Source organism: Micropterus salmoides, unplaced genomic scaffold, assembly GCF_014851395.1.
Source record: "Micropterus salmoides isolate LMB-PRFRI ecotype aquatic unplaced genomic scaffold, ASM1485139v1 Ms_hic_scaffold_23, whole genome shotgun sequence".
NCBI classification, from domain to species: Eukaryota; Metazoa; Chordata; class Actinopteri; order Centrarchiformes; family Centrarchidae; genus Micropterus; species Micropterus salmoides.
The window spans coordinates 9,484,497-9,500,566 of NW_024041484.1; the positions used below are offsets into that span (position 1 = coordinate 9,484,497).

Sequence of the window (16,070 nt, forward strand, 5' to 3'; positions counted from 1 at the left end):
TCTGTTTGGAGATCCATTTTTCTGCAGTTTTTGATACTGATGTAAGGATACTGATGGGTCTGTAATTGCTAATAGCCATATTGTCGCCCGATTTGTACATTGGTGTGATTTATAGCGGTTTTCCAAGCTCTTTCTTTTACAATAGGAGGAATGAGTGCCTCCTTATGAGTTTTAATAAATACTCTGTCCATCTCAAATATATCCTTTGCCCTTTAACAATTTAAAGAAGAAATAATCGTTCACATTTTGCTATTGGTCACTTCACTAAAAGTCAAAATGTGAGCTTTAGTATTTAGAGGTGAGGGCAAATTCTGAGTCAAAGTTTTTATAGAATCAATGATATTAAAGTATTAAATGCTGTTGCCACTTTACTTGGATCATGGATCATGTTTCCCTCTATATTTAATTCGATTTTTTTATTAATGGTATTAGATTTCCCGGTTATTTCTTAAAATTCTGCCAGATTTCTTTAGTGTTCCACTTTGTTTCTCTTGTAGCATCAATGAAGAATGTCGCTCTTATACGACCTTATTTCTCAGTGTGGTAAACAGACGCTTCTCATGTTCCACTTTGCTCCTGAGAGCCACCTTAAGAGCCTGGTCCCTTTGTTTCATAAGTGACCTTAGTTTTCCTCATAAATCTGTGTATAGTTGTTTGAGGTTCACACATCAATTTATTACAGTTATCATCTACATTTCTTTTTACAAGGTGCCATTCCAATTTATTTCTTTAATTGCATTTTCAAGATTGGTTAATTGTCCATTTAGAACTTTCTAGATGTTCTAGATTAATGTTTGCTGATAAATTAAATCTCCTTTTTGTGAGTTTTCTTAAAATCAAAATCACATTATGGTCAAATAAACCTGTAACCAGATGTAAAGATTTCTTTATTCTTTCTGGCCTGTTAGTAAAGACCAGATCAATGAGTGTTTCTGAGGAACTGGTAATCCTAGTCGGTCCTTTAAAAACCTGTTGAAAATCAAAATTACTCGTTACACGTTCTTTCCTTTTTGCTTCATCATTCCAGTTTATGTTAAAATCTCCTGATAAAATGATCTCATTGTTAGTATCACACTCTTTAAGAAGGATATTCAACTTATCATAGGACACCTTTTTTTGCAGATGGTGGTTATATTACAATCACAGTGAATGACATTTGGGAGAGTTTTAATTTAAGACCAATACATTCTAAGACCATTGGATTTGCTTACAACTTATATTGTCCTTGACAGAAAATAACACACCTCCACCCCGACCAATAGGTATGTCTTGTCTAAACACATCATTAACGGGGCACTTTTTACAGTGAAGGCTCACCGGGATCGTGTAACACCATTTCTGCCTGTTGGACAACCCCGCATCAGAAGTGATTGACTTGTGTCCCATAGAAAAGAAATGGTCTTATAGAGATGGTCTCTCTTGTAATGCTTGAATGGACTCACCATGACTGGCTGAGCACAAACTTGCACATTGAGTGGATAGTATGTTTTTTTTGTTGTTGTTGTTTTTTTCCAGTATTGATTTCAGCACTTTATTTCCTCAGGCAGGGAGGTGAGACAGCCAGTTCATGTACAACACTCACTTAGGATGTTGGATTGAACATTTTTGACGTAGAAGTTAGGAGTGAAATGAATGAACTTGTTCTTTGCGCTGCTTGCAACCCGAACTCTTGGTTAGAGATGCTGGCTCTCACAACCTTTCCACATCTTTTGCTTAGGCTTGAACACACACTTTCTATTTGTCCAGCTATGACAGCTAGCAGATAAACACAACATGCTAGAATATGGATGATTGTACTACATAATGTCTTTCCTTCCCCCATCATTCCCTTCTCCTCCGTCTCCTCTCTTTCTCCATGTCTCCCAGAGTTGGACAGTGATGGCTGGTTGCACAGTAAAGTAGGACGCCCTGTGGTCATGTCACTGCAGGAAAATCAGAAGGTCTCGTATCCGTTCTTACCCACGGCACATCTTTGCGCCGACATATTGGCCTGTTTCTTTCCCCGACACCGCAGAGATAAAATGTCTACCCCCAGGGAGAAGGCTATGCACACACCCACACATAAACGCACACTCAGACATTCACACTCATCCCTCAATGTCAGCTGAACCCCTCTTAGAGGGTGACAGTTTTTGTTTGTCCATGTCCTGCTGCGTTCTCCCCTGGAGCAGGGCTGACACTGGAGCAACGCGTCTCAATCATCCACAGTCATAAACAGAAAACAAGTCTGTGACATCAAATGGATAAGGGAGAAGAGGCAGTGAGGAAGGAGAAGAGGCATAGACTTAAACCAAATATCCCTCGGGGGGGGTTTGGAGACTTGGGTCGTAAGGGTGATCGGAGACTGGAGAGAAGAGGTATCAGTTAGAATTTTCTGGAGGGCAAACTGCCTTACAGCGGCATTCATTTCAGTCACACTGGCTGAGGTGCATTAATATTGGATTGTGCTGCATCTCGTCTCGACACAGACTGAGAAACAGACAAAAAGAAGCATTTCTATCCTGTGCTGCAAGAAGCTAATATGTGCGTTGTTGAAGGCAAGGTTGAAGGTCGTACAGAAAGCATTAAAAAGATGCCATTAAAGTTGACTTCAGTCTTCCAGTTTACTTAAAACCCCTAAAAACCCGGTTACATATCCTGTATATCCTGCTATACCACTGAATGTTTGTAATAAAATAACAGTCAACGTCAATATTTGGGAAAATCATCATTAGTTGTTATTTATTAAGAGTATTACAGTGCAAGCTCAGCTAATCTGCTTCATCAGGACTGTGTGGGGGTGGTTTTATCATATTTGATTGACTGTGCTGGAAACATAAACAGCCCCACAAGTCATCACATTTTCAACTTAAATGTTGCTAAACTCTGATGCACAGAACTAGGAGACATCACCATTAACTGAGCCTATCAAACTATAGTGAGAATAGCACAGACAAAACATTCTTTGTTTTGTCTGTACCTAAAACGTGTGTTATTGAACAACCAAATCATTCCTGGTAAGAAGCTGATGTAAAAAATGTGTTCAGGGACATAAAATTTTACCATAATTTTATCAATGAATCTTTTAAGATATTTTTCTGCTTATTTTGAAAATTTAAAATAGAACCACTAATGAGCTTGAACACCTGGTACTGTGGTGCTTATTAATTTTTAGTTCCTTCTGAATACAGTAGTGTAAATGCTTGTGTTTTTACTTGCTAACCATCAGTCATGGCACAGCAGTGCTAAATGCTAAAGTAAGCATGCTCACAGTGACAATGCCAATATGGTGATATTTAGCAGGTATAATCTTTTCAATGTTTGCCACCCCTAGCATGCAAACATTCACTTATTAGGACCAGTGCATTTTCATCCTTTGTAAACTTTGTGCGACCAGCAAAAAGCTTTCAACCACAACAACATGAAACTTATAGAAAGAAACTCCGGCCGCTGCTGCCACTGATACTTGGACTCGTTTTACGTTTTGTAAAAATACTTAATACTGCTCTTATAAGTAGATGTGCAGAAAAATAGTAGTTCAAAAGTTGGGATTTACTTGCTTTATTTTTATTTCAGCCGGTCGCGTTAAGACACGTTATATGTTTTGTAAAAACCATACTCCTGCTGCTGTTATAAATATGATATTAGTAAAAAAGTTTTGTTTGGGGAGGTTCGGGGGGTGGTGGTAGTGAAAGTAATATACTAACGAGTAACATAACTAGTTACTCTTGTCAAGTAAAGTAAAATTATTACTTAGTAATAAGTAACTAGTAACTTATTACAATTTCTGAGTTACTTGCCCAACACTGATTAGGACCAAATACAAAATACTGATAGGAATGCCATTAGATTTGCAGTTATTTTGTAAATAATGAATACTGGATAAATTAACATTTTGACCTACTGATGAGACCCTGAAGTCAGAGGAACCAAAATTATTAAAATTTATCGTGAAGTGAACATAAATGTCTGTACTAAATATGACCATCCATCCAATGGTTGAGACATTTCAGTCTGGACCAAAGTGTTGAACCAACTGACCAACATTACCATCCATAGAGTGAACTTTCTGTCTGTGTTTGAATGGATGGATGTCATTAATTTGTGTATTTTCTCCCACTGACCAACTACCCCCTGTAAGCAGCCAGTTAGGCCATTGGCGAAGCATGCCTCATATTCTCGCACGAGAAGAAACGATTGCAGATGCATTCTGGCTAATGGAGTCATTTATAGGGTGAATGGTGTGTGTATGGTACTTCTGAGCTACCATGCTGAGGTTTGCTGGAGAGGTCTAGGCGACGAGTAACATTACAGGGTGTAATTACTTCAAGCACCATTAGGAACACAATAACATCTGTGCTTAGCAGAAAACAAAGTCCAGCATGCTCGCTGAATGTGTTTGTGCATGTGCGACTCCATTTCTGTGTGCCTGCACAAACAGGTCCTCCTACTCAAGTGATTAGCAAGTAATGAGTAGATTGCTCCAGCAACAGATTCCCTGTGTGCTAACAACGCGGCAGCTGAGGTAATGACATGTCACTACAAAGCACTCTGCAGTGGCATGCTGGCAGAGGCCAAAGTGCCGCTATGAATTCAGCAGGTTCAACTTCAGCAGCACTTTGGTTCCTAACACAACTTCACAGAGATGATATTGAGATTGGGTGTCTTGGCCAGTCCTGGGGGAAGTAATAAATAAATATCCTAGTTTACCTAATTTAACTGTTAGTACTGCACTGCTGGTGGTTTCGAGCCATGAAGAGAATTTTTGGTTTTAATTGCCAAGATATTGAGATACTGTTTTAGCCTTTATTATACACAAAAAACCCACAATCATCAAAACACATCAACATACTTTACCATTTTATATATTCCCTTGTGCATTGCATTGTGGGAGTTGAATACACTGACTGCACACTCAAAAAGTGACGGCATTTAGTATGCACACTGTGTGGTTTAGTGTACTTCATTTTGTCGTTTTCCATGGGTTGGACATGGGGACACATTCACATTGAAATATTTATGTTAAATCAAACACGGTCTTTCTTATTGATTAAATTAAATTTATCTGATTCCAAAAGTCACACTGACGGCAGCAATTCAGAGACTTTTATGTTATGATTATGTTATTAGCAAACCTCCTTGCTTCCAGCTTGGTTTTATTTTGATCATCTGTACATAATGGCATATTGAAACCTTATCATTTATGTGTTATTCCAAATTAACACATTTAATGTGTTAATTTTTGTATTGTTGCACTTTAAATGATCGACTCGAGAGAGTTGTCCAATGATTGCAAAGTCAATTAGTCAATAGCTTGTAAATGCCTGATTTTCATTGTCTTTTGATGAATCACTTCAATGCTAATAATTATGAACCAACTTTTAAAATCTTTAGGTCAAAAGAAATGACACAGAATTGTCAGATTTAATTTTCCAGTTTAGTTACTATTTAAAATGAAACCTCTTAAGTCCAACAACTATATCGTCATTGGTTGCTTATGGCTAAAGATGAAATACTATAGTACTGTAGAAGATAAGCCTATTCTGACATTGTTCCACACCTTAGAAAATGTATCATTTCTGTGCAATGGGCTGCTCGTTTTCATATAGAATCTTTCAGAAATTTTCCATAATTTTCTGTATAGATGCAACACTCAATACAAGTCAGAAAACAACCTGTTTCTGTGCTTTATCAGAGAGAAGACCACTGTAACGTGGTGGTGTTTTAATTGTGTTGTCACTCGTCCACCCTCAACATGTTGATGTGCCTATGTTGGTCCCTTTACAGACATCCTGACAGGCCTCCAGTGAGTGGGAACACTCCTCAATATCATGATGTGGGCCGACATTAGTCGATTTTACAGCACAGTGTTGTTGCTGTAACAAAATATAGCAACTGTAGCAATGTGTGTCTTTCGATGCACAACTCATGCAACTGAAGCCAGTGAGAAGTGCAACCTCAACTCATTCAAATTGATAGCCGAAGAGGCAATACGTTTTCACCCCCAGTGCACACTTCCTCTGAAATGAGTGCATTGTGGAGAAAATTACATATCACAGCATTGCTTCAAGACAATTATTACGATTTGCTGACATTAAGGAGATGCTAGGCGTACAGCCTTTTCTAATTGCTGTATTAATGGGAGAGGCCCTTGAATCAAAATTGAGTGTTGGCATTTACTTTAAATTGCAATAATAAGGAAAAATGTTTTTTTTCTGAGGCCAACCCAAACATTGCTCACTGGTGTTTGTAAGATACACTTCAGGAATAATGATTGAATCACCTTTGGCAACATGCGTCTCTATTCGGTTTGCATTAAGTTCCTGATGAACTAAAGAGCTAGCTAAAATGAAAAATCAGCTGTGGAGGATGATAACGCCCCGTCACAACAGTTTAAGCAGCAGTTTATGAAACACAATATTGCATGGTCTTCATCAGCGGATGCCGTTTGCTCAGCTGCCATGGCAATGTAAATATCTTTGAAGACTTCTCTCCAATGTTGTCAACATTGAACTCGAGGTCCACTTACTTGCTTGTTCCAGATTGTTTGATTATATCACTGTGGTATACATCAGCAGATGGAGTTTGTTCATTGGCACTAGTAGTGTAGACGTTTAAAGAATATCTTAGCATTTGTAGGGCTTCTAATCCATGTTGGCCTTAAAGTTGAGCTTCATAATAATAATAATAATAATAATAATAATTCTGAATATTGACGAAAACAAAAACATTGGACGTTCCTTAACCTCTAATGAAGTAATGAGTATGGAGAGCACCAACAATGCTCAGACAATGCACAACGGCACTGTTTTCAGTACTTATGATAATGATATATTTATTAAAAAACTTCCAATTGGGTTCAGCTTTAAGGTCTGACTTCTAGCATGTGTGAACACATTAGTAAGTATTTTCAGTGTGTGTGGGTGAGAGAAAGAGAGTGAGAGATAAGAGGCCCGTAGTGGCTCCTGAGTGAGAAGATGGACTGTTATGGCCTCATTGATCTACATCTCTCACAGGGAGCCCATTCCAATCAATACAGAGAGAAGTAGGCAACAGCACAGCATGTGTTTGGACCACCACCCCTGCAATATCTGCTCTCTTTGTCTCTCTATCTCTGTTTCTTACTTACACCTTTTCCACACAGTCTGTCACCCAAGCAAATACTTTTTGTTTGCCGCTTGTTAGTTGACCTGCTGTAGAAAAACAGTAATTTTCCAGCTTTGGCCGCTGTAATCACTGGTGTCATAAAACCATGGCGGGTGTAACGCTACCTGCCAGCGCAACACCTTTTACCTGACCTCCCCTTTTCCACTTGTCGCCACTGCAGAACAGTTTGTTTGCGTGCATCAGAAACAAGACAAAGGTTTGAAGAACACAGTTCATACTTAGCTCCTAATCGGAGGAACAGGTTTAAAAGGCCAATAATAATGGGTATAGTACTAAAGTAGGTCCATAATACACCTCATGCAGCCACTAGATCTCCTGAGAGTGTGTGTGACAAAATAAAAAAGGACAAGAGCGTGCGTTTTTCTGTTTATTCTAAGTGTGAATCTTTATGTGAGAGAAGAGACGTGTAGATGCAAGTGTGAAAGTGTGTGTGTGTGAAGGTGAGAGAGGGACAGAGAGTGAATGGGAGTGTCCAGGGGACGCAACAGCACTGTCATCTCTTGTTAGGAGCCCTTTCTTTGGGTAAAGACACTGGTGAATTGAGGACAGCTGCCACACTGTGTGTGTGTGGTAGAGGATGTTTGCTGCTGTTTTGTCTCACGTTGTGTCTCAGGTGGGATGTGGGAATGAGATAGCGGCTCTCGGGGGAGGTGGGGGCCTACAGACAAGCAGATGGAGAATAAATCAATAAGGAAGTAGAAAAGCAAGAAAATGAGTGGGGGGGAAAAAAGAGAGAGGAGAAGCAATTTTGCTGTGGCCAGAAAATCTCTCTTGTCTTTGCGGTCATACTAGACCTCATATTATGCAGAGTAATGTGCAGCCATTTTGAGGAAAGTCAGTCGCTTTACAGATGACTCAATATGGCAGCAACAAGTGGTAGCAGCAGATACTTATTTAAATCTCCATGGATTCAAGGAACACAGGTGTTCTTTTTTTCAATGTTCCCCCTTTGGAAAGTACTGCCAGGACACTCACTCAAATATTCAAGTACTATACCTTATACATACGTCTTGAATTAATTAATATCCTTGAGACATACTTGAATGTCTCAAGGATATTAAGGCCTGGATGTCTTTTAATTTTTTTTATTTAAACAAAGACAAAACTGAGGTCATTGTATTTGGACTCAGCCGGGTTTGTGACTCCACTCCCATAAATCTTGGTTCCCTGCAGCAATACGTAAAGCCAGTAGTCACCAATTTAGGCATCAAAATTGACAGTGATTTTAAACTTGACAAGCAGATAAACACTGTGGTTAAATCCAGTTTTTATCATTTGAGGCTTTTATCTAAAATTAAACCTGTTTTATCTTTTGATCTTCTTGAGCATGTGATTCATGCTTTTATCTCGAACCGTTTGGACTACTGTATGCACTTTACATCGGTGTGAACCAAACCTCCCTCTCACGCCTGCAGTTAGTCCAAAATGCAGCTGCGCGTCTTTTAACAGGAACCCGGAAACACGAACACATTACCCCCATTCTGGCCTCGCTCCACTGGCTCCCTGTACATTTTAGAATACATTTTAAGATTTTAATGTTTGTTTTTAAGTAACTTAATGGGTTGGCACCTCAGTACATCTCTGAGCTCCTGCACACTTACACCCCGCCAAGGTCACTGAGGTCTGCTGATCAGCTGCGGCCGAACGTGCCCAGGACCAGGCTGAAGACCAGGGGCGATCGCTCTTTTTCAGCAGTTGCCCCCAAACTGTGGAATGATTTACCTCCTCACATTAAAGTGGTGCCCAACCTCCACACCTTTAAATCTCGTTTAAAAACATACTTTTATTCCCTGGCTTTTAATTCACCATGAGAGCTGCTGTGGTCTTCGTTGTCGCTGTCAGTGTTGGTGTTATTTGTTTTGTTTTTATTTATCATGAGCATATTCTATATCATCTCTGTAAAGCACTTTGGTAACCTTGTTGTTTTTTAAATTGTGCTATATAAATAAAGTGGATTGGATTGGATTGGTCTGGTCTTTAATATTGACCTGCTCTGTACTGACAGAACCGAGGAGTTTTAGTAACGCTATAAATTACAGGCCACAAACTAGCACAAAAATGTCAGACCTTACTATTAGATTAGAATTTTGAAAAAGCAGGACTTTGCCTAGAATAAAAAAAGGACACATATCTAGTCATTTCGTATCTTTTTCAAGCTTTGTCAAGTCTGACAAATAACCCTGTTGATGTCATCAGGGTTCTTTCTTATTATTCATAGCTTTCACGTGACGTCACGTCAAAAGGGAACGCTCCCTTGGAGGGAGATGTTATTTTCCACTACCCGCAAACTAGGAAGCAAATGATACACTGTTACTTTGAGTTTGTTACTTTTGTGTTCCCGGTGGTTGTTGTGCTATCGGATGCACTAACGATGAGGAGACAAGTATGGGCTGTGTTAGGTGTAGGATTTCCCACAAGGTAAACATAAAAATCACTGCAGTCAAGCTCCGGCAGGGACCTGGCGGTTTTTAACGGCAGAAATCCGGCAGCAGGTGCTGTATACGGACTGTAAGTGCCCAAAACTTGCAGTTTGAGTCCATATCTTTGTTTTTCTTGAGTTGAGAGGTGATCCAAATCATCGTGGGAATGGAAATTTAACAGCTTTTGCTGCATCTCTGTGGGGTGTCTGGTGTGAGCTGCCATCCTATCTGTTGCTCTGCCCTCCAGGTCACCGCACGTCACGTTAACATTGCATTATAAAATAAGGGCAAGGGACATTTTAAAGATACAAAGTGTAGGATTTGTTGCTTTAAAAGGTAACCGATATAAGGTTATACAAATAAAAATGGACTTGACAAGTAACGATTTTTTTATAAAGGATATCTCTTGTGACAAGTTTGTGGATGTACAATACTAAATTGGTGAAGTAGACCTTTATACTTCCCAAGTAATATTTTGATTAACTTGTGTAATTTGGATTATGATATAGTATTTCTTCTTTTGTCACTTCTAATTATATTTGGTTTGGTGTTTTTGTTATTGTTTTTGTTGTGTTCAAAGGAGATACATCTTTAAATGGTATTGAAATAGGTCTACAATGATTGAAGAGTTATGTGAGGGGTGTGAAATGGCACAAAAAAAATGGCAATTCCACCACGACCTACATTTTCTTTGCCGTCACTGTGGTTTGGAATTTTAAATGAGTCACCAAATTCAGATTAACAGACTCTTTTCAACTCTTTGGACTTGCCCTTGCCCTATCAAAGAAGCACGATCCAGACTGTGTGCAGAATGAGCACAGCATGAAATACCACTCCATCTCAGCGTAGACCTTTTGATGTCTGATGTTCTTTAATGAAACATCTCGCTCACATCAGAGCATCCTATTAAATTCCACTGTATAGGGAGGAAAAGAGCCAAAGAGTGAGATTGAGAAAACCAGAGCGCTGACCTTTGTGTGCATTCGTGAGAGAATGACACATCACTGGCTTCAAGAAGACCATGAAGATCAAGCAAATGACATAAAAAAGAACCACAATTCAAAAGCACTTTATTGAGCATTTTCATAAAATAAATCACGCATCTATCCACATCACAGCAAATTTATGAGTTTACTCAAACATGGAGAGCACTTAACAAGATCGAATAAAAACTTAAAGATGACTTAAATTAAACAATTTTAGTGAACCAACATTGGTGAATACTGAGTGTGAGGGGGCTGTAATTATTGAAATAGCATAAACCAACTAACTTTAGCTTTTCAAGTGGAAGCTAGTTTTCCTAACTTGCCATCTTCCAGTAGCAGCAAAATCATTACATTTTGTATTTCCTTAGACAAGTGTGAGGGGAATTCAAATTTCAGTTGATATCTGAACAATCCTCACTTCAACAGTTTCTGTGTCTGCATCTACTTTCCCGTGTGTGTGTGTGTGTGTGTGCACGCCCATGTGTATTTAAAAGGATTTAAAAGCATCCGACTAAGTCGACAAAAGAGAGCAGTGAAGGTTAAACATTATAGACATTCAGAGTCCGTATTACCAGAGTTGGAGAGGATTCAAAGCGGGGAGCAGGCTTTTATGGTGTTGAAAGTTAAGGAGTGTGTGTGTGTGTGTGTGTGTGTGTGTGTGTGTGTGTGTGTGTGTGTGTGTGTGTGTGTGTGTGTGTGTGTGTGTGTGTGTGTGTAGGAGGATGAGTGAGACAAAAAGGCATTGTATATCAGAAATAGCGTTACAGAAAGATCGAAAATGTAGGTGCTTGTGTTAGCAGTGTGTTGGCTGCAGTGAGAGAGCATCTGCAAAATGGCAGTCATGAGGCTAATTGTGAAAGAGCCAGCTCATCACATTGGCACCTTGACAAACACATTAACACACACACTCCAATGATTGCACATCCCTAAAGGGCTTTTGGAAAACACACTTAACCCTATACACACCCAGACAATTTACCCTAACGTTTTATTATTATGTATGCAGTTTAATAGAGTTTTATCGAATAGCAGAAAAGGCTAGTAGCAGAAATAGAAGGTGCTGTGTTTCTTCTCGGAGGGTCCACCTTGACCTAAGACTAAAAGGAGCTAATCAGGCCAATTTCAGAGCCGTGCAATAGATTATCTCTAATTAAATTAACAATGTATAATTCCGGCTAATCCCAGGTGATGATTGAACTGTTGGTAGTTTTTAGCAAGAGAGAAGCAGAGCTCAGAGCCACAGGTGCGGAGCAGCAGTGCTGAGATACACCAAATCACTTAGCAACCACTTTGCCTTATTACCCAGAAGCCACCGGGGTCCTGTTAGTGTATTAGCAGGGTATTCAGTTCTTTTCATTAGTGCCCCTGGATCATATCTGCTTTCACCTGTGTCAAAGATTAAGATTTGTTTCCCTCCCCCCCCCAAAAAAGGAAGATCAGATTGCATGTACTTTTTCCCCTGATGTAGCCATGGCATTCTACGTCTTTTCAGTTTATCACTGTACTTGAGAGGCATTTCTTCCCTTCATCCTTCTTACAAAGCAGTATCTCCTTGGCGGTCTCTCTTTGCTATATAGGGAGAAATCCTATTAGTGCTGTCCTTCACGGCAGTATGAAAACCTTCAGTCCATCTCAGTCCAGTTCAGCTCTGTTTCATCTGGCTGTGTGAGCTTCGACATCTTCATTTTCCAAAAAGTACAGATAAAAAAGGCTTTGAAAGTGGCAGCACTAGCAGCTGTAGCATATCATATTGTAGGTTAGTTGAAGCTGCATGAAGTATTTTACATAAAATACCAGCCCCCAATGGCAGCAAGGTGATAACTGAATTTCACAGTAACAACAAATAATGCAATGTAACTTCTCTGTAGTTTTTTTCTCTTAATGGCTGGTGATGGGTGGCTTTTGGCCTTCTTTTTGGAGTTTTTTTGTCAACCACAGCCCAAGTTTCAGTCCATCACTTCCTGTTGGTATAGGTCTTTCTGCTAGTTTTATTGAAGCAAATACGCTGAAGGAGAGATGGGACACCAGCATTTGGCATTTAAAGTGATGTGATGCATGCATGTATTTTTCTCCAAAAAGTCTCGCCAAGTGCAACTCAGTTTTTGTTGTCCAGCAGCTAGATGTCCGGTCCAGCTCAGTCCGCTGACTAGTGTGTGCTTGGCTCCAGGTCCCACAGTGTACAAGGGTCTTCAAACACACACTGCTGTGGCTACTCCTCGATACCGCGGGCAAACAGCCTGATCAGCTGGCACTGGACACTGCAGAGAGGAAGAGAGCGCACACAAACCCAGACACAAAGAGACACACACACAACGCATCATTTAGCCCGAATAACAAACCATCAACTTAATGACTGTGTGACTTTACTGTCCATGTGGCAGATGTAAAAGAAATGGAAGAGCACCACTGTGCGCAGACCTGACGCACAAACTTGAAAGTGAGACCACCTTGTGGTGTGTGAAGTATAAAGATCTTTAAAGTGACAGCCATAACATCATCATCATTACACATTGGGCTGACTCACTTTAATGACACACAAAACAGATCTCGATGAATACAAGGTAAAAGTATACGGCCAGAAAAAGAAGCAGTGAACAAGCAAGGTGCCTATTATGGTACAGTTCTATAGCCTCAATTACTGCCTGTGCCTTTTGTCTGCTGTATTTTCACAGAAACACCTGTTATTTACTTGAAGGCTTCACCGGTAGTTAATATAATGGAATAGCAAAGTAACTTATGCTATTATGTATTATTCTTTGATTCTTTAATTTCTAAGAGTTTTACTCTTGTGAAGCTCTTTGTAACCTCGCTCTGTGAAAGATGTTACACTAAATGAACTTTACTTACAAATTTATCATTTTCAGTCCTGTGTAAATGAATGAATACTATTCATACATTACACTAAAATACCAAAAGTTCAATACAATACATAAAATGGCTCCAAAATCAAGGTAGCACTATGTTTGGGTCATAATTACATAAGGACCTTAGTTTCAATTGTTTCGCACCCTAGTTTCACTCTTTCCAAATGTCTGTTTCTCACTTCTGAAGCAAAACTCTTCACTCCTCCTTTCTTTCTTTTCCTACTTCCTTTCCATTTCGCCCGGGCTATTACCATTAATTATCCGAGCAGCACTCTGGCTGGCTCACTCCAAGAACGATTAGCGGCAAGGAAGAGGCAATAAAAGGATGGACTTCTGCTTTAATTAAAGGGGAGTAGCCTTTTAACATGGGGAGGGCCGTTAAATTAGCAACATTACAGCGCCATGCATCATTGGCAAAGTACAATGGAGCATGAAATAAATGATGCGTCAAGCAGTGCCACACCGGCTGTATAGAGATCTGATAGTGGGGAAAGCTGAAGTGTGGACAGGGCCAGAATAATGAGGGGGGCTAATTCCATGGAGTTGCCAAGATCTTCCGGCAGGGAACAGTGAAAGTCTCCTGACCAGAGACTGCTGGACTCTAACAGCGCTAATGGCACTGCTGCTCTAATTTCTGTCTAGCCAAGTAGAAGAACTCGATTTATTTAGCTACAACTAAGCATCAGGACAACTTTCCTTTTCCTTGATATTGACAGTGTACATTCTGACCTTTAGACCTATATTATTATTATTATATAGAACTACAGACTTTAAAATCTTGTTGTATCTTTCTTTGTCTTCCCTTGCCTGTTTCCAAATAGTCTGTCTCGCAGGGCTGCTAACATGGTTGTAGTTGTATTCCCTTACAGAAGTATTTTTTAATTTTTATGTAGTTTGTTTTGTTCCAATATAAGAAGCACAAATTAAGTTCACAATGTGTGTCTTAGCTATTAAATGAATTCCACATATTTTATAAGTACTATGAGTACTGCATCCATGCTCTGCAAGACTGTAGCACAGTGGTGCTTCGAGCTTAATGCTAACGTCAGCATGCTAAAATGTTGACAATGGCAATGCTACTAAGGTGATGTTTACAGTAGCAGGTATTATATTTACTATGTTCAACATATTAGTTTAGTGTGTTAGAATGCTAGCATTTCCTAATTAGCACTAAACACACAGTACAGCTACCAACTTGCCATCTATAGAGCCACATTGCTAGCATGGCTAAAAATAGTAGCCTATGTGTGAGTTTTAGTTCAGTGCACTGTGAACACAGAGCTGTCGAGCACACAGAACAGAATCTATTTCTACGTAGGCTTTAAGTCATGATATTCAGGAACATTTTAGGGCTATTTACACTGGAGAGTACGTCTGAAATACCCAGAAAAAGAGCAGTCTTTACTGTGAATATCAATAAACCATGGATGCAATAGATATGAGCCCTGCAAGTATTTCAGTGCTTTTTCCATTATACCACTTCTACAATATTATGAACACTGATTCAAAGCCATTTGCCAGTCCTCATCTATGCAGTGAGTGATCCTGCCTCAAAAAGTTAATTTTTCGTCACAGGCTTCATAAAAAGCAAAATAAGCAGGCACAGTGGAAAAATGAATGAAGCATGGCCTGTCTTCAGCAGTCAAAATGATTGTTTCAGTTTTACAATATTAAAAAGCCATATATATGAGCAAAACATTCATCAGTACTGGTAAATATTGCATTTTATTGTTTTTGCTGAGTCCAAATAATCAGTTTGACCTTCATTTTTTTAACAACTTCTTTATTTCAAACATAACATAGGAAAGCATGGAAATATCTACTACTTTAAGTTTAGAGTTCTAGATTCACAATGATTACCTGACTTGGATGGCAGCATGAGGCAGAATCTCCCCGTCGCAGTTCCAGCTGCTGTGGGCGGTGCTGTAGTTGCAGGTTGTTTGGGCGGAGCATATGGGACTGAAGCCTGTCTTCTTTGGACTGTTGCTCAGGTCTTCTAGTGAAAGCAGCTCACGGTGCTGCGGCTGGAAACGAAACTTCCTTACCCGGTGGACCTCCACAAATGAGTGGTCAAACTGGGAAGGGATGCAGAGATGGATGAGAAATAGATGAAAGAGTGGAGGAAGAGGAGGAGGGTTAGCCCGGATGGATAGATGGATGGATTAAGGAACAGATGTGACCACAGATGGTGCAGAGGTTAAGACTGCCACTCAGAAGGAGTTTCATTTCAAAATGAGCAGTACAGCAGGATGAGAGGGAACACGAGAGTATATCTTCGTTTTATGCTTCACCAAATAAAATTTTAATTAAAATGTATTTGGTTTTTTGTAAAGAAAATTAACAAGTGAATGTGTTACAGCAACTAATAATTTCTAAATGGTGTGTTCATATTGAGTAATGAAAAATATCTACAGTCCTCTTGCAAAAATTATTTCCTCTTCCTCTCCATTCTGGCTCCAATATAACATGAATAACAAGTAACTTGTTATTTACTTGCACATGTTGTGTCTAAGCTAGTAAATGTATGCCACACATTTTATAAGTACTATGAGAAAAATAAAAGGAGACTGCAAATATGCTAGAATCTCTATGAGACTGTAGGCCTACTTACGCACAGTGGTGCTTTGAGCTAAGTGCACAATTACAATGCTAAC

At 39.5% G+C, this 16,070-nt stretch overlaps 1 protein-coding gene across 1 annotated transcript in view; it reads right to left on the minus strand.

Moving 5' to 3' along the window:
* Positions 1–10,619: 10,619 nt before the first annotated feature.
* Positions 10,620–16,070, minus strand: part of cerk (ceramide kinase) — a 39,811-nt gene continuing 34,360 nt past the window's right edge. Inside the window, exons 12-13 of the mRNA XM_038738932.1 lie at positions 15,277–15,491; positions 10,620–12,810 (exon numbers count right to left, since the gene is read on the minus strand). Of these exons, the coding sequence (XP_038594860.1) occupies positions 12,762–12,810; positions 15,277–15,491 (264 nt within the window). The 3' untranslated portion in view covers positions 10,620–12,761. The remainder of the gene's footprint in view (positions 12,811–15,276; positions 15,492–16,070) is intronic.